Consider the following 24,064-nt stretch of genomic DNA (forward strand, 5'->3'; position numbering starts at 1 on the left):
TTTCTGCACTAATTTCATGCATGTGTTTCTTTGTGAACAGCAGAAACTAATGCAATATTATTTAATCATCAGTAATTCGTGGTTTCGCCTTTTCTACAGGAGAAGTGGCCAATAAAAATACGACATTCAAGGCGAAAGACGTTTTGGAATTGTGCAAAACTGAAATAGGTGCAATATCTCAAAACCCATGGTCTTCATGCTGTGACCACGTCCAAAAACTGGAATCCTTATTAGTGGAGCGGGAGAAAGTAGTCGATACTTTTGTTTCTGACAGATTAGCAGCGAATGAAATTATTATAAATTTTGGTGACGACGACAGCAACCCTGAAGAAGATGACCAGATTTATTCCCATCCTGCGGATATTCAAGACGTAATGGCCGATGCGTGTAACAATGAAAATGCAGAATCTATGCATAGTGAAAGTTTGGCGACACAGAAGATGAAGATATCGACTGTGAAAGTGTTGACTGCGACGGAGAGGCGCAGGGTAAATCCAGACAGGTTGGAAATGTTGATTTCGATGCTACAACTGAAGACGAAACAGACGAGAGCGCAGATTGGGATGCTGATACGGAGGAGGGGGCAGACGAAGACTAAATTATGGGCGATGAAGAATCGAGAATAGAGAATTTGCTGAATATAGGTACTAATTATGTCAGAATTATGTAGTTGTAGGAAGTAATAATTATATTTTGGATATCGGACTCGCTAAAATAACTGTTATTAGTGAAAATAGTTATTATCTTTCAGCGTGCATATTTGTGGATGAAAGCAATCTTAAATTGATACTCACCTTCTAGTTAAATATTTTATCGGCAGTTGTATGCACAATCACACTAATAATGATAATCGATAAATGACAAATCTCGAAACTTACATGACAATTCAGCGGTATTCTCCAAATAATGTAGTTATAGATAATTAAAGGCTTTTCACGAATTTTTGTTTTGCATAGAACCACAGTGTCACACGTTATCATTGAAGCAATCATTCGCTTCAGATAATTATTGGTATTCTATATGATATTTCATGGGAATAACCGTGAAATCCGACGGCCACACCCACTTGGGGGTGTGGCTTTGGATAATTAGATGTGATGATAGATGTCCCCTCTGGATGTCGATAAATTATTTGTGTCGCATGGTATGCTTTGCGCAGATGTTGCCAAAAGGGTGCAAGGCCACACCCACTTGGGCGTGTGGTTTTTTGTGATTTGAGCTGACCATCGGTGTATCCATTCCATCCCGATAAATTATTGGTGTCGCACTAGCTACTTAAATTGATATTGATATACTGCCAAAAGCGCTGATGGCACACCCCCTGTGGGTGGGGATAGAAGGATTATACCCGCTAATGTAAACATCGTCAGAGGGTGTGGCCCTGGTAGGATTTTAGTATTTTTCGGACCCTCAGGTGTTAAAATTCAGTAATTTAAATCTGATTTTAGTTACAACCCCAGCCACACCCACAAAAATGCAAAAATGGCTGAATTTCAAATTTCAAATGCTTATTAGCATTACAGCCTATTGTCCGTGCGACATCTAATGACGGAATTTTAAATTCAAATCTTCACCGCCTTGTGAGAAAAGTCACTCCCTTTTACCCAGTGCCGTAATGAGACTGCTGTTTCATTTTTACTCAGATTTAGTTACATTTATTTCACGATTCCGTTAATTCCATCAAGCATGCATATATAAAATAATACTTAAAAGACAATCGTGAAAAAATTCTGATTAAAATAAAACACGAGGAGCCAGAGCTTGTTTCCGTCGTATTGATGACTGTGTTGGTGTCTCATGAAATAATTGAGGAGTTTCTAGCAGCAATAAAAGACCTGGACACAAAATTACTTGCAATTACTAAAAGATTGGACAGTGTCCAATTCGATTGCATTAATAATACGAAGAAACTAAAGCTCCAAGTAGAGAGATTTACAAGAGAAAACAATCTTATCATCAAAGGATTACCAGAAAAATCTGGAGAAACAGTTGGCTGAGGATCGTTGGCTGAGGAAGCAATATTTCTTTCTATATCCATGGATGTGAAAGAGGTCCTCATTGACAATGCGTTTCGAATCGGCACAGCCCCGGCAGGTAAACCCCGCATAGCAAAAATCAAACTAATCAAGGGACTAGACAGAGACGAAATTCTGAGGAAGAAAGCTACACTGGGAAAGCTACAAGTTTTCATCGAAGCGGACCTTTCTCCGGAGGAACAAGGAATCAAGAAAAAATTAATTGGGACCTTCTACGACTTTAAGACGACGGACTCGGGCATCAAGATGAGAATCAAAGGAAGAAAACTAATAATCATGAAAGCCACCAAGATAATCTCATCTTACTCTTACGACGAAGGAAATGATCAAGCTGTGAAGGACTGAGATTGGAGGCCCATAGATAAGTTACATAATACATATTTTCAACCAACAAATAATATTACTAACACCAACCTTAAAATAGTTTTTTGGAACATAGAAGGTTTAAACACGTTTAATTTATTAAATGATAAGGATCTTACTAAAATTATTAACCACCACATTATATGCACATACGAAACATGGGCGCAGAAATACGTGAAATTCTCGGCTTTAAGCAGATAGTCTGCCGTACATGTACACGCACTGAAACAATATGTAAAAAGTAGAGCAAAGGGTGGCATTTCGGTTTTCTTTCGATCAGATTTACTTTCGATTGACAAAATTTTGATCAGGCATGAAAACATGTTAGCAATACGTTTCAAAATGTAGAACACATTCCTGATTATAGTAACAGTTTATATTCAACCAGGGACAATACATGACATTAAATTGTTAGAAATAATGGACTCTTTAGAATCTCATTTAGATGAATTTAGTCATGATCTGGTTTTAGTAGGAGATTTCAATGCGAGAGTAGGGAACTTGGGTCAAGTCACAAATGAAGAAACTGACTTTTCAGTAAATACGAGACGAGATAGGATTTCTGCTGATTCCACAGTCAACGGGAGAAGAGTCGAATTAATGCATTTAATGTCGAATCATTTACTTTGCATACTTAATAGGAGAACGAAAGGCGATATTTCAGGCAATTTTACATTCTCATCTTAAGCAGGAAACAGTGCGATTGACCTCATCTATGCAAACCAAAGAGGGCTAAGCAGGGAAAATAATCTCTACATTATGAATTTACAATACTCATCACACATGCCTTGCTCACTAGAAATGAAAGAATCTTCGAACGACGTCATAATTAGAGGACATAAATTGAAATGGGACACGACAAAACTGCTTGATTACCAAAACCAATTATCCGACAACTTGACTGTAAGAGGAGAATTAGTGTCATACGACCTTTTCTTAGAAGCTATTGTCAACTCCGCTGAAAAAGCTGATATGCTTAAAAAATTCACACTAGGTAAGCCAGTAAGGAAAGCCTGGTTTGACGATGAATGTATGAAGGTAAGAGTGAACGTAAAACAATGCTATAAAACTTGCTTAAATTTGGGGTGGACACAAGAAAATGCGAATTCGTTTCATGAGACGAAGAAGGCCCATAAACATTGTTGAAGAAGAAATTAGAGAATCTGACTAAAATACGGGACAAATTATCCTCATGTAAAAACCCGACAGAGTTCTGGAGTTCTGTACGGTATTTCCGTACTCGCATAAGCGAAACTAACCAAGTCAAAGAGCAGACCTGGCTGGACTGTTATAATGAAATGCTACCCCTAGCTCAAATTATCTCTGATTCATATGCAGGCAATGAAAATGTTGAAGCTGAGAGATTAATCTCAAAGGAGAAATTGGACTTAGAGCTGGCGAGACTAAACAGCAATAAAGCAACAGGGCCTGATTTAATACCCAACTAATGTCTTAAATTTCTTCCGGAAGCATGAAAGTTGACTTTATTAAATTTATTTAACAACTTTATTAGAGATGAGAAAACTCCCCTTCAATGGTCAAACTCAATCACAGTAATGTTGTATAAGAAAGGTGACCCATCTTTGCCAGTAAATTATAGACCGATCATACTTTTAAATTCATGCCTCAAATTATTCACTCGAATTCTTTCGAGCAGATTAAATAAATGGGGTGAAAGTAGTAATATTTTGCCAGAAGCCCAAGGCGGATTCCGCGCAAAAAGTGGAACGGATGACCAAATATTTTGCTTGAATACAGCGGTTCAATTATCAAGTGCCAAGAAAAGAGGGAAGCTTGCTATTTGCTATTTGCTTGTTTCTTTGACTTGTCAAGAGCGTTTCCGTCATGTTCGCATAATAAACTATGGGATAAATTATACAAGTTAGGTGCACCTGGCAAATTAATTAGAATTTTTAAATACATTTATGAAAAAGCTTCAACGAACATTAGGCTAGCAAATGGCACTTCAAAAGACATATTTTTAATTTGTTTATCCTAATAGAAAGTCCTAATAGAAGGAGAAGATGATGGCGTAAAAAGGCCTAAAAATCGGGTCCGATCTAATACTTCACATTCTGGCTTTTGCTGATGACATGATTTTACTAGCACCCAGCAGAGTAGCACTCCAGAACAAAATTAATAGACTAGAAAAATATTTCAATGATTTAGGATTGATTTAGGATTTAAGTTAATTTCGAAAAAACCAAAATAATGGTTTTTAGGAAAGGAGGGAGAATAGCAGCAGACACAGTTTTTTATTACGGGCAAAATATCATTGAAATAGTAAATACTTACACCTATTTAGGAGTCCCTCTGTCACACACGGGGGTTTTTGCAAAAGCTGCAAATTACTTCAAGCTAAAAGAAATAGCAGGTTTGGCAGTAGTTTGGAAAGTGGCTTTCTCCGGTAGCATGCGTAACTTAAAAAGCTTAAAAAGCAAAATATCAATTATTCTCCTCATTATCGGCCAGTTGTGCACTATATGCCAGTCATATTTGGGGCCTTAGATACATTGACCAGATTGAATTAATACACCCTTTACTTTTTAAAGAGAACGATGGGGGTGAATAGATGCACACCTACTTATCTTCTCTATTTAGAAACTGACATTCAACCCTTATTCACACGAGTATTGAAACAAGCCCTACAGTTCATTAGTAAGATACTTAGTATTGAGCATACACGCTACACCAGAATATGCTTTGAAGCGTTGAGAGAAAGAGCGCATGAGGGAGTAGCGAAATACAACTGGGTTACCCAAGTCCAAGACTTGCTTGACTCGCTGGGTTATTACGGGTTATGCAACGAGAGTGATGGGAGATTACTTAATGATTTAAAACAGGACATTGTGACTGCATACAAAAATAAGCGACAAGAAGACGACATTACAGAAATGAGATCATCTCATAACTTTTGCTATTATGAAGAATTACTATCGGATTCTAATGAACAAGCACAATACATTAATTTCAACCTACCTAAATGGGAATTTGCATTGTGTGCTCAAATGAGAATCACTAACGGGAAGTTTTACTTGGACAAAAAGACTTTATCATTAGATGAGGACAAATTTTGTCCATTATGTAACAAAGGCAGTTTTGACATCCTTCATATTATCTATGACTTCAAAATTCTTGGATATGGATAAGAGATATAATAGACAATATTGGGGACAATAACAAGCATAAACGTATGGAATTTACTACTAGGCAAAATTGCAGACAAATTGCATGTTTTATGAGGGAAGTAATTAACTGATATCTCTAATAAATATGGATGATTCAGGTGCAAACGAGTTTTAATCGAAAATTGACTAGAGAGGAACACAGTACATTTCCTCAGCGCTCACTGATAGTCATCACGCTAAAAAATTTCGTATCTGAATTATTTCAAATCAACTTAAGAGCCACCTCTCACTCCCTGAAATCTGTTGAAAGCCGAGAATGGTACGTTATTTGTAACTCATAATTTATAATTAGTTCATGAACAACAGTGCTCAATACGGAATTATTCTAGACGTAAAATCTCTTTATCAACCTATTTAAACGCATAATGTACTGTAATGAATCTAAAAGTCGAGCCAATAGAAATATGCAAACCCGTGCTAATTCTAATAACTCTCCTCTGATCCCATCACTTTTGGAGTCCAGAAAAACTCCTCACCCGAGTTCTCTACACCCTATCCTATAGTCGCTCTTGTATTGTGGGTTCGAATGGAAGGGTGACCGATACAAAGAAATGAAAATGAGACAAGCAACGGTTATAAAGAAGGCCGATTGAGAAACAATTAATGGTTTAAGTTTAACAGTGCCTGCCCGGAGAATAAGTACTGATCAGATGGGTAAGTAATCGAATCGAAGAGAGATAGGTCGAATTTACATACGAGATTAATTTTGAATGGAATACCTGATTTATCGGACACGTAGTTTAATTTGTACAAGGAACGAAGCTAACCCTATCGAGGCAAGGTGACCGTGCGGGTGACAAGGCGAGGTAGCCTTACAACTCCGTAGATGTGTTGGTATGTGTTGGTAGGACTGGTTACCTTGTGTGGGGTGAGTGGGTGTATGACCACCACAGTGCGTGTCGTGTCGTGTCGGGTATGGTAGCCCAGGCTTTTTGTCTAAAGGTTGAAACGAGAGCCTCGCGTATTTGTTGCCTGCTCTGGGTAGGCGGTTTAGATACCGCTCCACCAACCAAGCTAACTTTTGCGATATTAAGCTATCGTAATTAAAACGAATTATCAATTATCATGATTAACATCAATCAAAAATAAACTTTTATGACAATATGTAGTAATTTCTAATATTAGGAATATTAAGGAAATTACTGTAACCTTTGACATTTTAAACGAAGAGTATGAAAACGATTTTCTTATTCATAAGCTTTCGGTTTTTCATAAACTGAATTGAACTTGAATTTAAACTGAATATTAGTTAAATGAACGAAACTATACTAAATTGAGAACAGTGCTAACTTAAATGCAAAAACGGAAAAGTGAAATTGGTAACTAAAATAAATGTATCTTAGTTTCGATTTGTAACTAAACTAGTGTTTGACTGGTCTGACTGAATTGTGACTGGAGTTGAATTTTATTCGAGTGTGACCTCCATTGGTTCCAAGGGAAAAGTGGGAGAAAGTGTTCCGGTTACCATCGGTTGGGGTCCATTCTTGTCGAATTCTGCGATAGACGTAGCAGATGATTGAAGAAAGTTGTCCATCCATTCGCTGCTCGACTCTAACACGGTTTCGCATTCTACAATCGCTTCCTTATTTCGTCGATGTTTATGGCGACACGACTGTTTGTCTTTTTTATTGGCGATTGGGGGACGAGATTCGTCAATAGTTGGGGATAGATTTGGTTGGTCTGACTTGGTGGGAGATCTTGCTACAGGTTCTTTGAAACTGGCTTTTTTAGTTTTGTGTTTCCTCCCTTTTGGTTTGTCAATTCGTTTCATCAATTTTTGGAGAGGTTTGGGCTGAATTGATTTGGACGTTTTCGAAATTGGCGTTGACTCTGGCAGATCTAACTGTACTTTGTGTCGTTCGTCCCGCGGAGTCACCTTGGTGGGGGGTTCGAACATTGGTATGGTTGGAGAGAGTTGCTGTCTTTCTCCTGGGGCATTAGCACGAGCTAACTCATTTGTTGTTGAGGTGGCTTGTGATTTATTGCCACTCAAGAGCTCGATACTATTTGATATTTGTCGTGGGCGTTTATGAAGCGCTAAGTCACGGAGAAAGTTGCGGACTTGGGTGGCTGGTAGGCCTAGTGCTGCTTTGGGCTGGTATTTCGTTGTGTGGGGTTCAAGTTCGTTCAGTGATGAGAGTTGCACAGTTTTTGCAACAAGTTGCCCCAGTTGTCGAAGACTTTTGCAATTTTCAGTCGGCGTGGTTGGTAAGAAAATTGTGGATTGTCGAGGGAGTCAAAGGGTTGCGAGGAGTCGGTTGTTGTTGGGCGACTGACTTTGCCGTCGCGGTCGTAGGTCATATCGGCTGGACTGGGACTGTGGCGGCTGGACTGTGTTGGAGCGAGTTTGAATGCTTGCTCCGCCGGTTCGATACATTGACGCTAGGTACTTTGGGGTCATTTTTATTGTTGCCACTCGGGGTAGTTTGGATTTGCCCATGGTCGGTTTAATTGATTTGGTTGGGGAGACTGATACTGGCGAGATTTTTGTACGAGTTTGGACATGAGATCGAGGTCGATTGGAATCTTTGGTTGCTGTTGAGGACGAGCTGCGTTTTGACTTGCTGGTCGGTGATAGGTTCCTGGTGCTGGGTGGTATGACCGGAAGAATGGATGACGGAAGTCCGGAAGATGTCGCGGTGGGGTTGGCATGAGGCACGGACGGAGAGGACGCTGCACCATCGGAATTCGCATCAGTGGGACCGGTGGTTCATTCCTCAAAATGAGATGATTTTGAACTAATAACTAAACGGTGAAACCACACCATCAACGTGTGTTCTTCAATGAACTTCTGCCTTTCAAAAATCCAAGCAGGACGAAGTGTAAGTACTTGAAGCCCGATAATAATATTTCAAATAGCGACAATTTGGAAAACCAGTTATTGAGGGCATCAGCGTAAAATCGACTTGTTGATTTTGAACAACTTCTTCAAGATCAAAAACGCAGGTAATCAATACGCTGCAACTACTTGACATTCGGCCAAGCAAAATAATCAAAAGTATGTTTTCGGATAATTTTATTCGTTTCAAAATGGACAAGTTTATATATCAAGCTAGTAAAACAAACTATGTGTGTGGTTTCAAAATTTTAAAATACGGAGGAGATCCCAATTTCTAGTTGAGAAAAATTCTATCATACCTAGTTTCCATGCTGTTTAAATTTGCTATAGACCTTACTGATGGGGTTATGGTTTTCAACGTTTAGTTATTAATTCGAGATACGCTAATAAATTTACTAAAAAGGCATATTCCATTAAACATTTTCGGATAGTCGCTGAGAGCCACGCCCACTGCGGTGTGGCTTCCAAATCTTTAGGAAGATCCTGCCACTGAGCCCAGAGAGGGACAGGTTACAAGGTTTAGTAATGTGGAATTTGAAATTTCGATCAGGACCACACCTTTGGCTCTCGTCCTCTAAGCTGTGAGTATTCAATCAGAATCTTCTCATCGAGACGAGAAAAACGACGTATCGCATGACATGGTTTCGTTAAAATCGAAACATTAATGATGACCACCCCTACTTTTTTTGGGAAGGGGGGGTTATTGGTAGTTGTAATTGGAAGTGATAATACACGTCCGCTTTGGATTCCAACAAATTATATGTATCATGTATCGCATTACATACTTACGAGAGTAATAGTTAAAGCGCCACAAGGCACACCCACCTGGGGGTGTGGTGTTTTGCACTTGGGGGTTTCCATCGGGATCCCGACTCTGTTACGATAATTTGTATGTGTCGCACTATGGAGTTTACTTTACTGACGGCGAAAGCGCAAATGGCCACACCCCCTGTAGGTGGGGATTAAATAATCTAATTGACTGATGTAGCTATCGTCGACGCGTGTAACTCTTCTAGTATATTGACATTATCTAGACGCCCAGGCGTTAAAACTTTTAACATTACTTTAAATCTGATTGTTACCACACCCACCACCACTCCCACATGCTTTCCCGTGACCTCACGGTCATATTTCATGCTTCGGAGGGCTATGAGCAGCAATATTTGGCTTCGAAATTCGAATGAAATTCGCGACAACATATTTTATTGACATACATTATTTTTGGCCGTCGAATGCCCACTCCTGGCCCACTGTGGACTGGAGGAAACACAAGCCATCTGACATGTACCGTACCGGAATCAAATCCAGATAGGATCCAGCATTCAGCCATGCTGATGGTTTTCAAAAAAAACTTCAGCCGCCACCCAGTTTCGAACCAGGACAAGCGATGGATGCTCTAAGCACTTAGCTATGAGCTCGGCTCGACAAAAATTAAACACTTAAAATTAGTAATTAAAGAGAGTTGAGTAGTTATTGAGTGACTACTTAAAATTACTTAAAATGAGTTAGAATTAGTGACTACTTAAAAATGTATGAAATATCCCAGAATGCATTTAATCCTCAGATTGTGTGAGGTAAACTTACAAGGGACAATATTGACATGGGTGGAGCGTCCAGGGTACCCACTATGTTTTTTAGAATCTACTAGGACCCTAGATGAAGGATCCATTCGTATTTCTGTGTAAAACTCATATTTGACGCCGTGGCGTGGCGCCACATTCGCCAAACTTGAATGTTTTTAATTTTAAAACCGCAATAACTTTTGACATCCTGGAGGGATTTTCAAAATTTTTGGCCAAGATCATGACAATGAGTCGAACTTTCGAATGCTATGAAATTTTTCAAAAAATTAATTGTTTCATTTTTTTCGAAAATTTTGAGGCATGGGTTTCGTCGACAAAATCTCCTAAACATCTCGAAAAATAAAAATTGTTAATGTTTTAATTTTTTCTTAAAATTTTGACCTTTGTGATCATTTTAAGCGCTAAATTTTGAAGATCCCATGGAAATTGCAAAAGTTATTGAGGTTTGAAATTGGTCGAAAACGCAAATTTTTAAGTTTGGCGCCACGCCACGGCGCCAAATATGAGTTTTACACGGAAATACGAATGTATCCTTCATCTAGGGTCCTAGTAGATTCTAAAAAACATAGTGGGTACCCTGGACGCTCCACCCGTGCCAATAGTGTCCCTTGTTAGAGCACGTTAATATTTATTCAATATGATTAATAATAATTTTTAATGTATGGTTGTATCTAAATAATTTCAAAATTTTACCCCTGCCATAATTTTCTTAAAATTGTCCATTACTGCCGAAGAAGACAACTCTACAAACCCCACTGCTCCACAAAGTGTACAACAAATGGCCCAAATCCTAAAAATGGTGACAAATCTTGCCCCAAAATCCAACTTGTCCAACCTTTCCACCTTCGGTTTGGTCCAGTTGGCATAATACGGAAATAATTTTTTTGGCCTGGTTCTACTAAACCAGTCCTGCCACCAGCCAAATATTCCCGACACGATGAGGGATTTCACCCTCTTCAGGACGTAATTTTGTCTTGGCGTCGGCTCGATTCGAATTTCCTGCCTCGTCACTAGAAAATCTTCATCTGCCCCGCCCTCCATGAATACGATCCCATCCACGTTGTCATTCAAGAAAGGAAGGATAACCTTAGATTTGCATAGGATTACGATTTGATTACGAATAGATTTTTAATCTCACTTAACCCCTGCTCAATCTCCTTTAACGCGAATTTCCAAACTCCCTTCATTTTCGAGTTTTGAGATGCAATAATAAATGCATGTTTCTCTAATTTAATGCAAATTAACTTTTTGGTACTACAATTTTTTTCCAAATCGACTGTTTTGTGCTACCAAAAAATCACTTTACAATGGAGCATGAAAAACTATCTATCTCAAAACCCATGACATGTTATCAATTTACATTTACAGATATTTTATAAGGGCAACTTGAGATTAAAAACCTGGTATCTTAATTCCTTCACCTTGATGTTCTCCTTCTCATCCAAATACGCAGATTTGTCGCACCTCGACAAATTCGGGTAAACATGAGCTGGCCACTTGTAATGGAAATACGCACTCGTCAACTTTTCTCCAATCCGTTTCTTTCTCCCCATGATAAGTGTATTTAACACCGCCGTCGCGAATCTTCTGTGCCCCAACAGACGCGGCAAGTCGGTTAGATCACCTCCCGTAATTTTTTGCATATCCATTGAAAAATCAAACGCAAACAAATCCTTAATTTGTGCTCCGTTCGAGTAAGACTCAGCCAGCCCCGCATCGTTTGGCTTCAGGGGTAAAAAGACTTTAAAACCCTGATCTCCCAACTCGTGCACATGCCGCCATGTTAAACTCCTCTTAAACGGGGCAATTAATTCCGTAGTAAATGCATCCTTATAGAGCGAGGTTAACACAATCGCGGCAAACACCCAAAGCCAAAAGATGCATTTTACTTTGCCCGGCACACTTCTTTTGGTCGCTAGCGGTACGGATATTTCGAGCAGAACGGCAAAACCAGCGAGGGCAACGTCCACTGGGTCAGAATTGATCAATCCAAGTGCAAATACAGCCAGGAAAACTGACATCCACTCAAACTTATCAAACGGATTGGTAAAAAATTCGTATGGATTTTCCTTTATGCCATAACACGATAAAAAACCGTACCCACGACTTCCAAAGAGAACGATTTGATGCGGGTTCGCAATCCGCATGGCATTGTGCACCCCACGGTAGACGTATTTCTCTTTAAGGCTAATCTTTTCCGTCGTTGGTGTCGCATTCGTTAGCGCCTCGGCCAACACGACGTACGCCATGAATTCGTCAAACGATTCTATTTTTTCTTTGGCGAGGAACTGCGTCCACTCATTTTTTTTGTCCCGTGAGGAAAAATACTTGGCGTGAATAGCGCGGAATTTCGGGGTGAAGCTACCCGTCCTACTGTCACCGTCCATCCAGCCGATGTAAACCCATGAAATGAAATTGTACTTGGCGGCTACTTCTTCCCCTATTTTTTCAACAGAGTCAAAACACCTCCCCGATATGCACGGAATTTCGGAAAATGCACCAAATTCAGACATCCGTTTTTTTCGTCGATCGTACCAATTCAAGTGATAAAATCGTACCCCTTCCGTCACCAAATAGAATTCTCGGCAGCCCCAGTAATTTATGTCGGTGGAGAGCACGTTCCTGGACAATAGCTGCATCTCTTGATGCGCTAATTTGAGCGAGGTTAGCGAAATTATTTGCGTCGAATAAGCCGATCCCAGAAGGGGAGGGAACAGTGGGGAGTAAATTAAAGCGAATAAATTTACGAAAAGGGTCGGAAATATGTACGTCCTGCAGAATCTCTGGGGTTGTCGGCGCTTCGAAAATGCCACTTTAGTTAGAAGGAATCTGTCACGAGTCGTGGATGTAGGTAAGGATTGAACATGATCCTTGAGGTACAAGAGTATCGGGTGGAGGGGGACTATATTCTGATCCGGTTTCGAAGGCAGGATTGCGGTAACGGTGCAGTGCGAGTATATTTCGTGAACTGAGGCGAATAGGGGAGAAGCTGAGGGATGAAAATTCGTCATTTTGGGGAGATGAATTTAGAGCAGAAGGCAACAAACTGGAGAAATTCACGTAATCATTTGTAACTTATAAAGTCCATTACATAATTTTACATAGTTTAACAAAACTAATGGAGGCACGTGACTGGAGTTTATAAAAAGTTAATAATGTATTTTCCCATACTAAAGTTTTAAATAACAAATTAATTCCATGGTTTTCCTGAATAAATGTGACAAGTGGATATCCTTCAAGAAAATAAAGTTGTTTTTGCATGCCAAGTGGTATACTACTGAACTATAGTTAAGTATGACTGAAGGCCGATTTTATAAATTGTCACGTCAGTTTATGTGCTTCACGTACAAACAAAGTTTCTGTCATCTTGCCAGAATTCATTTTTGTTCCAATAACCAGCTACGTACAAATTGTACCACTTTGTTCAACTTTGACTAACAATGCGATGGTGTGAAGTGAAACTCTCCGATTTGGTTGAAATTTTAAAATTTGGTGGTCCAAGTCCATACAACCAACGTTTCTTGAGGCAGTTTGTGCGATGGTTGGATTTTGTCAAAATATTGAGGTCAAAGTTGAAAAATCGGAAATTTTTTCCCTTTGAAAGCAATGGGAGTGGATTTTTCTTCTATTGCTCGGTAACAATCGCGCGTTTTTCAACTTTGACCAAAAATATTTTGACAAGATCCAACCATCGCACAAAATGCCTCAAAAAACGTTGGTTGTATTGACTGGGACTGCATAATTCCAAAATTTCAGCCAAATCGAAAAGTTGCACCTCACACCATCGCATTGTAAGAAGGTGAGAATGTAGGGGATGCGTTAACCTGTACTTTGAAAAATGTCATTTCTAGTTGTCAAGTATATCGCAGACCGACATATTTATGTATACGAATAAGGTTGAAATGTCAATTTGCCTTTATTCAAGTGTTAGTCACATTCAGTCGATCCGACTGGTTTACAAACTATAAGGCACAAAAAATGTTTGTTAAATTGACAGGAATTTCAACACACGGCAAACCTTTCACTCGTTTTTGACAGAAGTAGTGCTGACCCAAGTTTCAATTAACGACTGTTGTCCTATTTTTACAAACTACAAGAAAACTTTTTTTTAAAGAAAAGGAACAGAATACTCACCATACGTATTGAAATCCTGGGCGGATTTTCAAGATTTTTACAAAGATCATGACAAATAGTTCAACTTTCTAGTGCAATGAAACTTTTCAAAAAATTGAGGGTTTCAATTTTTGTCAAAATTTTGTGATTTTCTTAAATATTCGTCGAAATCTCACAAAGTAAAAATTTTGTATTTGATTCGTAACCTTTTCACCTTTGGGATCATATAAAGCCCAAAATTTTGTCTATCCCACGGAAACTGTGAAAGTTATGGAGGTTTGAAAATACTAATTAAATTTGTGAATGAAGCGCACTAGTATCGTCAGAATACGCTGGGAGAATACTCTCCATTGTTATCTAATTACCCTCCGCCATCCATTCCACCCGTTGTCGTTCAAGCTTGACCATTTCATTACACGCATTAACCGCATCCTTCCCGTATAACGTGATCATGACATGGGTTACAATCCCATAGTATGACAGGACCCCTAACAACGCCAAGATTAGCGTTACTTCCAACGGCATGTATGGTTCTTCCGGTGTGGCGCGCAACACTTGAAGCAGGCCGTACAAAAGTGCCCCAGCCGTTACGGTGTCAACGGTGAGAAACATGTTTAAATGCCACATTTTTACCTTCACATTTCCCACCGGGGATTTTTAACGGAGACATTCCCGCTTTTCGTCCCAACAATTTAACTAATTTAGACCAATTATCATAATAATTTAAGTTGCCTTTCGTGTTATCCGTAAAAATTGGGTGGAAAAGGTTATTTAGAAAATTATGGGTGGGACTCAAACTTGTTAAGTTTTAACAAAAACTAACTGTGAAATTCATTATCATGCGAAAGAAATTTGCTGCTTGGATTTTTGAAAACGATGATTCTTTGTGCAAAAAAACCAAATATTTATTACGTTGCTATTTTTTATACGGTCGAATTATTCGATTATTTCAAAATTCGGTAGAAAAAAAAATATGTCATTTATTTTTTAGCAGCCACACAATGCTTGCCATCCGGTCCGGTTTCGAATCCCAAACTGCAAACGCAGTAGCTGCTGTTGGTTGGGCAATAAGCATTTTCGACACAGTCATTCACTGGCCAGTATTTGTAACATCGTCTGCCCACAAATGCGACGCAGTGACCGTCTGCCGGGGAATATTCGCCATTTTCATGATGATCGCCGAATGCGCCGCAGTTTCTCGCGCAGGCGCATTTTCCTGCCGCCACAGCGGTCGTGTAACATAATCCGACCGGATTGGTAGCGTTGGGGCGAAACATGCAAGTAACGCTTTGTTCAAAATTAACGGAATAGGCGGTACATTGGTTAACGCTGCTGCAAACTTCGCCGTATTGTGGGGCGCAGGTGGCCAGGGCGATGGTTAAGATGGTCGCCATGGCGAAAAGTTGGGTAGACATGGTGGTAGTGATGGCTAAACGAGGTATTTAGTAATTTTTTGAGAAATTTCAAGTTAAGAAAATGTAGAAATAAAATAATCAATAAAATTGGTGAGGGGGAAATACCGATTGATTTTGGTTAATCTGGAATTTTACGTTTCTGAAGTCAAGTAAACTTAATGGGACAAAAAAGGGTTGGATTTTGAGGCTATTTATATTTTTTCGAGAAACTCTCGAGTTTGTGGGAATATCTATGCGAAATTTATCAAATTACTAGGTAGTTTACCTAGTCAGGAGATTTTAGAATTGTACAAATAAGTATTGTATTTACGAGAGTCACAAAACAAATAAAAAAAACAAGAGACAAATTGAGATTGTAATGTTTAATACACACTTCAAGCGTGTTTCTTGATGCATCTAGGAACGGTTTACAAATTTTAATTTAGAGATTTTAGGACTGGTTTACAACCTAAATTAAATATTTTAAAACTAAATTCAACCATAATGAAGTGGGATTATTAGTACATACCTCGAGAAAGTAGGCAAGCTTCGGATGCCCAAATAAGTTTGCGAATGATACTTTTGTCCGAAGTTGGGCTTGTATTTATTGCCGAGGTAAATTAACTGAAATCGTTTAATTGAGACGAATTTGTTCAAGTGAACTGTTTGTGTAACTTTGGAGTTTCCCAAATCTCAGTGTTCCCTGCATCACGCCACATTCTGGACTTAAGAGATAATCATCAGGTCTGATAAGCTGCGCATTTCTGACACAGCGTTATCAGAAAAAACATGACTTTCCTTTTAACCTGTGCACAGGTTAAAAGGCAACAGGCATGTTGTTTTTTGTACTTTGTGACTTTGTTAAGCTTGGTTTTCTATTGGGATTTACGCAATGATGAGTATTTAGTGTTAAAAACCCATATGAAAACGTACAGTGTGCAGTGTTCATTTAACCCGAGTCAGGGACACTTTTATTTTTTTGTCTTAAGCGGAGTATTATTTATTAAAACCCTTCGGGATGGAGATTGTGTGGTACATACATGATTTCTATAATTTGGCACCGAATTTCAGGTTTTTAACACAATGTCATAAAATCGGTATTGGACACCCGATAGGATCACTAATTTATCCAGATCCACGTCATCTTTTTTTCAATTTGGGGTCTTTCGCAACCTCTTGTACTTAGGATTAGTTGGTCAGTAATTAGTGCCTAATGTAAAATTGAATGTGGCGACCTGAGTTTATTGAAGTTGGAGAAAATAGCACTATCACGAGAAAGCCCAAATGTATAAAATTTCTAAAATTTCTAAAATTTTGTACAAGATATATGATCCTGTTTAAAAAATTAAGGTGCAACAAAAAGGCCGAACTGGGGCTAAACTTTTTACAAGGCAAATTTACAAATATTTTTGTCTATATTACAGACATACCTGTTCACATTCACTCAATAAAGTGAGTTTGAATAATGAATGAGTGTGAATTATTCAAAACCATATGAATTTTGAATGAATAAATATGGTCCATACATTTATTCAATGAATATTGAATGAATGAATAAAATTTTTAATTGAATAACAGGATGAGTGAATATACTAAACGACTTATGAATAAATTTGTCACTCATTTATCTCAATCTGAAGTGAATGAGGATATGCGGTCTGACATTTCTCATTCATTCATTGTGATTGTGGTAGAAATTTTCATGTATTCTTACATCATTACATTCCGGGAACCTTTTTGATGCAAATAATTTCTTTATTACCTTGTAAAGGTCTGTTAAATTTGCAGTTCTAGTTAGCCCGCATATGAATAATTACTTTGTACATGACTTCGTATATGAATATTATAAATTTCAAGCTACTGAATCAACAAATGATTTAAGCAAATATTGTGATAGTAAACGTCAATTTTATAATAAATGAATAAATACTTGAACAAATGAATGTTTGAATAAATGAATGAATATTTGAATGAGTGAATGTTTGAATGAATGAATGAGTGATTGAATAAATGAATGAATATTTGAACGAATGTTACCCATACTACATGTGAATGAATGAATATTTGAATGAATAATTCTTCTTCGAACACGTATGATTACAGATATTCACATAAACTACGAGTAAGCATCGTTTGGCACAATTCTATAAATATTTGACTTTAAAATGTAACATCGCTAAAGGCCAATTAATCCACTAGTTTGAATTTGCATGCAAGAAATCCCGTCGTCCAGAACGAAAACAGAATAATGTTCAGTTCATCAGTTAACAGAACTCCGCTGGACGGAGTTGTAGGTTGAGTTGTGGACCATGTCGTCGTCCTGGTCGTTTAAACGCTCGAAGAAGGAACGATAAGCGTTGTTGTTTGTTGAGTAGTCGTCTGTCTGTTAGTCGCCGTAGATGTCGTCGGCTGTGTTGTCGTTGTCGAGGGTAAATTCGGCGTCGTTGTCGTCACGACATCCTCCTACCAATAGTAATAAGTGAACGAAATCTTGGTAAATACTGACATTTGATTGACATGATTATTATACGCGAACAATCCTACGCCATCTGATTCGACGAAGTAATGCATCTGCATCGCCCTGTCGTCATTGTCATTGTCGGTAATTCGGGGTAATAGTAAAATCCGTGGCGCCGAAAGGGTAGCGTTTCATCCACCTCGAGCCACATGATGGTTTCGCCGTCGTAAACGTGCAAAGATTTGTACGATTGGGGAAAATAACCGGGAAGTTAGGCGCCACTGGACACGTTTCTAATTTCGGCGTCTTGCGTGGTAAAAGTGAAGCCAAGCCGGACAAAGTCGGCGGGCCGGTTGATTTCGTCGATTTTGACGGGAGGTGGGTCCAACAGGATGTGGATACTAGTGAAAACGGTGAGTTCATTGAATTGGTCGTGGGTTAGGACGATGTAGATCTGTGATACGAAATAAATGATACGGGTGCCGCGGGTAATGGTTGGATACCCATTACCCGGCCAATTTTACCAGTATTTCGGGTACCAGAAAAAAAAACTGGACTTTGGTCATAACGCGATTACCTGACCCGGTATGGTACCTGGCCGGGGACGGATAATTCGACAAATTCTTCGAGTAGTACCCGACCCGGGCAAACCACTACCCGCGGCATTCTTAGCATAGGTGCACAGCTTCCGACTTCCGGAAGTCGGAAGCAGCGATTTTTGGTCGGAAGCGGAAGCACTGGAAGCTGGGAGCCAAAATTTTGGTCGGAAGCGGAAGCCAGAGGCGGGAGCGGTTGGAAGCTGCGCACCTATGATTCTTAGTAAATGAATGAATGCAATTCTAAAGGGCGGGAAATTTATATTTATGCACCTTATCAGAAAATGAGTCGATTGGACCTTTTTTTGCTGATATCCAGGTCCCCGTAAATTCAGGATCAGAGCCAGGATAGTACCACCCCTCAGGTTCGTACCCCTTCTGCAAGTTATGTATTTTCAAACTAAAAATGTGACCATTTTTAACAGATTTGATTTTACGCACATATTCATTAGAAATCTGCTATACGAAAGGTATCGGTTTCTCGGTTACATGTAACTTGCCACCGAACGGTTTCTAAATTATACCAGTGCATAAAAATGTACTATCGAAATTGTAAACACCAAATTTCATAAAGCCATGATCTGTACCACTTGGAATTATTTTAACACCGATTTTCTGAGAGGTATTTACAAATAAAAATAAATGTGTCAATTTACCCCTGACTTTCGACTAAATATTAAAGCGTAATCAAATAAGTCTTATCCTTTGTAAACCTCTGTATAAAATTTGGCGGATTTTATCATAATAATTTTCCCGGTTGGAAGCATCGTGCTATTCGCCCTTAATAAGAAGCGTTTTCCAATTTTACTCCCTTCCACGTAGAATACTCTCCCACCTCGCGTCTCATCCTCTCCGGTCCACGACAAGGTTCGAAATCTGGGTGGGAAATAGTTCGGTAATTTCGGCCGGACTAGGCACAGTTTTCAGCTGACATGTTTCCCCGGAATAATTGACGACCAAACAAGTAAATCCGTACTATTGGAAGTCTTGATCACTTTCTAGGATAAAGTCGACCCCGTTAGTTTGTCTGATGAAGAAAGGCGCGAGTAAAATTATTATGAGTCGTAACATTTCACAAAATTCTTAATAAGTTTTATATAAGTGGCCGTTATTTATTTTAGGAACAATTAAAAATTTGGTAAAGTTTTATGATTTAATTTTGTGTTCAAATGATGGAGACTAAATACTCTATTGTCATAAATATGTAACGCGACACCAATTTAACTATTTTTGTGGAGTCAAGTGTTGGCTAAAAAACGAGGTATGAATGCGAAGTTGAATGTTATTCAGGATCTGCCTGACGAAATATATTTAATTGATTTTTTATCTTGCCAGAGATAAAACAGCTACAAAATAAATATGCCGTATTGCAATTGCGTCAATGATACCATTATTATTGTGGTATCGGCAGAAATCACTACTTGGGGTGTGCACGTACACAGCAAATAATTTGGTGCAAATCCAGTTCCCTGTAGCCACATAGGAACACCGCACGGTGTAAATTTGAGTACCTTTAGGTACACCTGCATGGTGTTCATGTGTGGCTAATGTATGTATTTACACTAAATTACTTCTGATGATACCATTCACCTGATATCACCAGAAATCCCGACGCGGGATGTATGTAAATAATCAGAGGTGGACAGTAGTTTGCATATACCTGTTCAGAACAAAAAATTTCACTCAAAAGTCAGTAATCAAGATTTCAGATTCACGGTTTTGAGTCATGTTCAGTCATTTTCTTTCATATTCATTTCATTTGGCTTCATGTCATACCTCTCCCCATGTATTAATCATAGAGTGGAAAATGAAATGAGTGAAACATTCATTATCATTCATTTGAAAGGAGGGAATCTTACACTCACTTTAAGTCAATGAAAGGAAAGTCATAAAAACTCATTCAAAGGATCATTCTTGATCATAATCACTCATGTGAATGAAAATGAACAGGTATAATATTTTTAGCCCATTCTAACCCGGGTTTAAATTTCCAGAGGTGTTACACCCACAAATAGACGAAAATCTACTGGAGATGAGTCGTGCCAATTGATATTTTTATGTCATACCGGCGACAGTGGACTCATCGAGAAGAGGGAGACCAGATATTAATGCCTACTTGGAAAAAACGCGTTCGTCAATAGCCTGTGACGCAAGAATAGCCAGACGCAAAAATTTATCTTGCCAGAGATACGGGTACATATGTATCTATGTCCAGTACGATATGCATGCAGAGGACAAATAATATATACCGTAAAAACTCAAATAGTAGCCTTGCTCTAATAATGTTGTAGCGAAGTCCCAGCTACCAATTTCGTAAATAGTGGCCCCCGGCTACTATTTGAGTTTTTACGGTACATATGTAGGAATATAATATCCTTGCACAAATGTAACTTTTGTATATCGCGATCGAGGTAAATATGATGTGCCATGTAAAATAGGGTTCGATTACAAATGAAAGAAATATTTGAAAAATCCTTGTAAAAAAAGAAATAGTGAATTATTTCCAAAGAAATTTTCACAAATTATAAGTTAGGGTTTTGCCTATTTTAACCTTTAACACCACGTTTTGTGGTACACTCTAAATAAAGTTGAGTAAGATTTGCTCAAGATTGAGTAAAATTTGCGCCAACACAACTGATTGTGCAAAATTTAGTCAAGGTTGAGCGAAAATCCTACAACATTAAATAAATTTTAACTTTTATTGGGTAAATTTTACACAAAAGTTGTCTTAGCTCTCAGTTTCACTCGGTTAAATAAAGACATACCGGGTACAAATACATAAACTGCGTTAAAAAAAGATACATTCTGCCTTGCTTCTCTGATTTTGTATTTACGCAAGTCGCGAATAGTCATAACGTTAGGTTTAGCATTTTATAAGAATATATATGTCTTGCACAACAGGTAGAATTTATGTGAGCAAATAAATAATTCCTCAGATCGATATTTTTGCAAGTACAGTTACTTTTTACTTATGTAAGCTTTCTATTTCTCCATGGCTAACTTCATATTTCATTATGTTTGTTCAATTCCCTTATCTGGCTGTAGACATACACTGTAAATAATGTGGTAATAAACATTACCGAAAAGCACAAGTATATGACTACCAGAGTGGTAATGATGAGTTGTCCCGTGTGGTAATAAAGTTTTACCATCATGGTAACGAATTTTTACTGCTAGGTAAAATATTGTTACCAAATTTATTACCGAGAAATCATTACCTGCGTGACTTTACCGGATTATTAAGAGTGTATCCATCCGCGGAAATGTTATCACTCATTTTTGCAGATAAGCAAGCACCAAGCGAATTTACCCAACTCAATGAAGCTGATAAACCAAACGAACTTTCCAGATCATGAAGAACACATATTACACTAAATTATGTAATTCATATATTACAAAATTTGTTTCTAAATTTCTAATTAATTTTAAAATTTTACGGGTGACTTGAATTAAAAATGATTGTATTGTGATCATAACTCAGTTACTGGTAAGGACCATACGGGAGCAACGTTTAATTTAACAGTTTCAAATAAGTATTACCATTTTTATAGTTCAGTAGATCAGATTAGTCACCACTGGAACATTGTGAAGGATAATTTTACAATGTTTTCACCGGGATTACCGGGATTATTTTGTGTGTAAGAATAAACTAAATTACGATCTGTACATGTAGACAGTAATTAATTAACTAATTTGTATTATATCATTTCTAGCAAGAAGAAAATGAAGGAAAAATTGTATATCGAAATCCTTGGCGAAGGAGCATTTGGCATCGTTTTGAAATCAATTGAAACGTTCGGAAATGAAATCGCAGAAAAATTCATATTTCCATCGGGAAACCAAGAAAGGGAAAAACTCCTTCGTGAAGGTGCTATCACGAAACGGTTAGGAAAACACGAAAACATCGTTCGAATATTTACAATGGAGGAGAAAAATCTGAAATGTGAAGACATTGAAATAATTTTCAAGAACTTGTCACACCTAAAAGAAGCTCAAGCGTTAAAGTTGATGTATTTGGACAGACTCAAATCGAACCTTACCTTACCCTCAATCCGAATTGAGATGGAACTTTGCGGAGAAAATTTACGAAATTGGCTAAATGAAAAACATAATGGGAAACAATTAAACGTCCAAACACTCCAGAAAACTATAGTACAAAATTTGTCCACTGGCCTGAAATATTTGCACGATAGCAAAATTATTCATAGAGATTTAAAACCTGAAAACGTCATGTTTTCGAAGAGAAAGTATAAACCACCCGTTAAAATAGGGGATTTTGGACTTTCCCGCACCCTCCATTCCGACCAGAGTCAGACTGGCAATCTTACCAGCAATGTGGGAACGGCGACGTATATGGCACCCGAAACACGGTATCGAGACTATTCCTACCAAGCTGATTTGTACTCGCTAGGCCTAATAATTTGGGAAGTGTCGCAATTAATTGGGAGGAAAGAAAGTGGTGAATTTTTTGATAGATTAGTAAACGATAAGGAAGAAAAGTTAGTTAACGAGCATCCAATTATGTCTGGAATTAGAGATATAATTATCGGATTGACAAGGAGAAAGGTGGCGGAACGTATCGGATTTGTCTCAGTGTTGACGGTTTTTCAAAAGTGGGATAACCAGCTTGGAACTTTGCATCCTTTAGTTCTACATGACTGCACAAATTTTGAAAATCTAACGGCTGACCAACAAAATGACATTTTTAATTCTAATCTTTTACTTCTTCAAGGTCAGAGTTGCCCGTTTTCTCAATTAATGGATGTATATGAAGCCAAAAATGTGATAGGGAAACAAGAGTTGGTTCAAATCCGGGAAAACGGGTTTATTGAAATTGGCCTAAGACCCAATCGTAAATTGGGTCTTAGGTTTGATATTTGTTTGGTTATTGTTGGTTTTTGTTTTTGTTTATTGTTGTTTTTGGTTTTATTGATATTGGAATTTTTTAGAAATACATAAATATTGCTCTGAGGCTAATACTAGTACATTTATGTATATTAATGCGTGTGAGCTGATTTTTATGCATGCCAGTAAAGTGAGGTGTTCAGCGAATACATATGTCTGACACATTTGAGTCACTACTATCTTGATGGGATTAATTTTACTTTATTCATCAATGGTATGTCGGCGGACCCGTATTTGAGAGTTTCCAATAATTAACAAGTTGGCGGGGATTTAAAACAATTCTCCAATACCACGTATCGAAAAAAATCGGTTCATGACGACTGTCCCTTGAGGACCAAATAAGTACGTCATATGACGAGTTTTTTCAAAATTCATATTTTCTAAAAATGCGAGTGTTTCCTTTTTATTTTGTGGACACCTCGATGGTAACAAGTTGATTTTTTTTGGATATTTTTCTTCACAAATTTTTGAGTTTTCCCTATACCGACCAATGTTAAAAAGTTGATTTTTCGTGATTTTTGGCAAAGAAACCCGTTTTTCAAAGATCAAACAATTATGTTGTCGGTACATGATATGCAAAAAAATACTC

General features: G+C 38.1%; 1 protein-coding gene and 1 long non-coding RNA gene across 2 annotated transcripts; one reads left to right on the forward strand and one right to left on the reverse strand.

Moving 5' to 3' along the window:
- Nucleotides 1-15,002: 15,002 nt before the first annotated feature.
- LOC110860244 lies at nucleotides 15,003-16,222 on the reverse strand. Its single transcript, XR_002548928.1, has 2 exons — nucleotides 16,046-16,222; nucleotides 15,003-15,551 (listed from the first exon to the last, which is right to left on the reverse strand). It is a non-coding gene; the product is annotated as an uncharacterized LOC110860244 (long non-coding RNA).
- A 5,694-nt stretch (nucleotides 16,223-21,916) lies between these two features.
- Nucleotides 21,917-23,654, forward strand: LOC118439045 (serine/threonine-protein kinase PDIK1L-like). The gene is made up of 3 exons (XM_035860059.1): nucleotides 21,917-22,057; nucleotides 22,122-22,208; nucleotides 22,284-23,654. The coding sequence occupies exons 2-3, from the start codon at nucleotides 22,174-22,176 to the stop codon at nucleotides 23,527-23,529; spliced, it is 1,281 nt and encodes a 426-aa protein (XP_035715952.1). The 5' UTR covers nucleotides 21,917-22,057; nucleotides 22,122-22,173; the 3' UTR covers nucleotides 23,530-23,654.
- The last annotated feature ends 410 nt before the right edge of the window (nucleotides 23,655-24,064 follow it).

Source organism: Folsomia candida, unplaced genomic scaffold, assembly GCF_002217175.1.
Source record: "Folsomia candida strain VU population unplaced genomic scaffold, ASM221717v1 Fcan01_Sc030, whole genome shotgun sequence".
Lineage (NCBI taxonomy): Eukaryota > Metazoa > Arthropoda > Collembola > Entomobryomorpha > Isotomidae > Folsomia > Folsomia candida.

Excerpts from the sequence above, each read along its gene's own strand:
- LOC118439045 (XM_035860059.1), top strand. The coding sequence starts at position 22,174 with ATGTTTTCACCGGGATTACCGGGATTATTTTGTGT. Across the intron at positions 22,209-22,283 it reads TTACCGGGATTATTTTGTGT|CAAGAAGAAAATGAAGGAAA; the intron begins GTAAGAATAAAC and ends TATCATTTCTAG.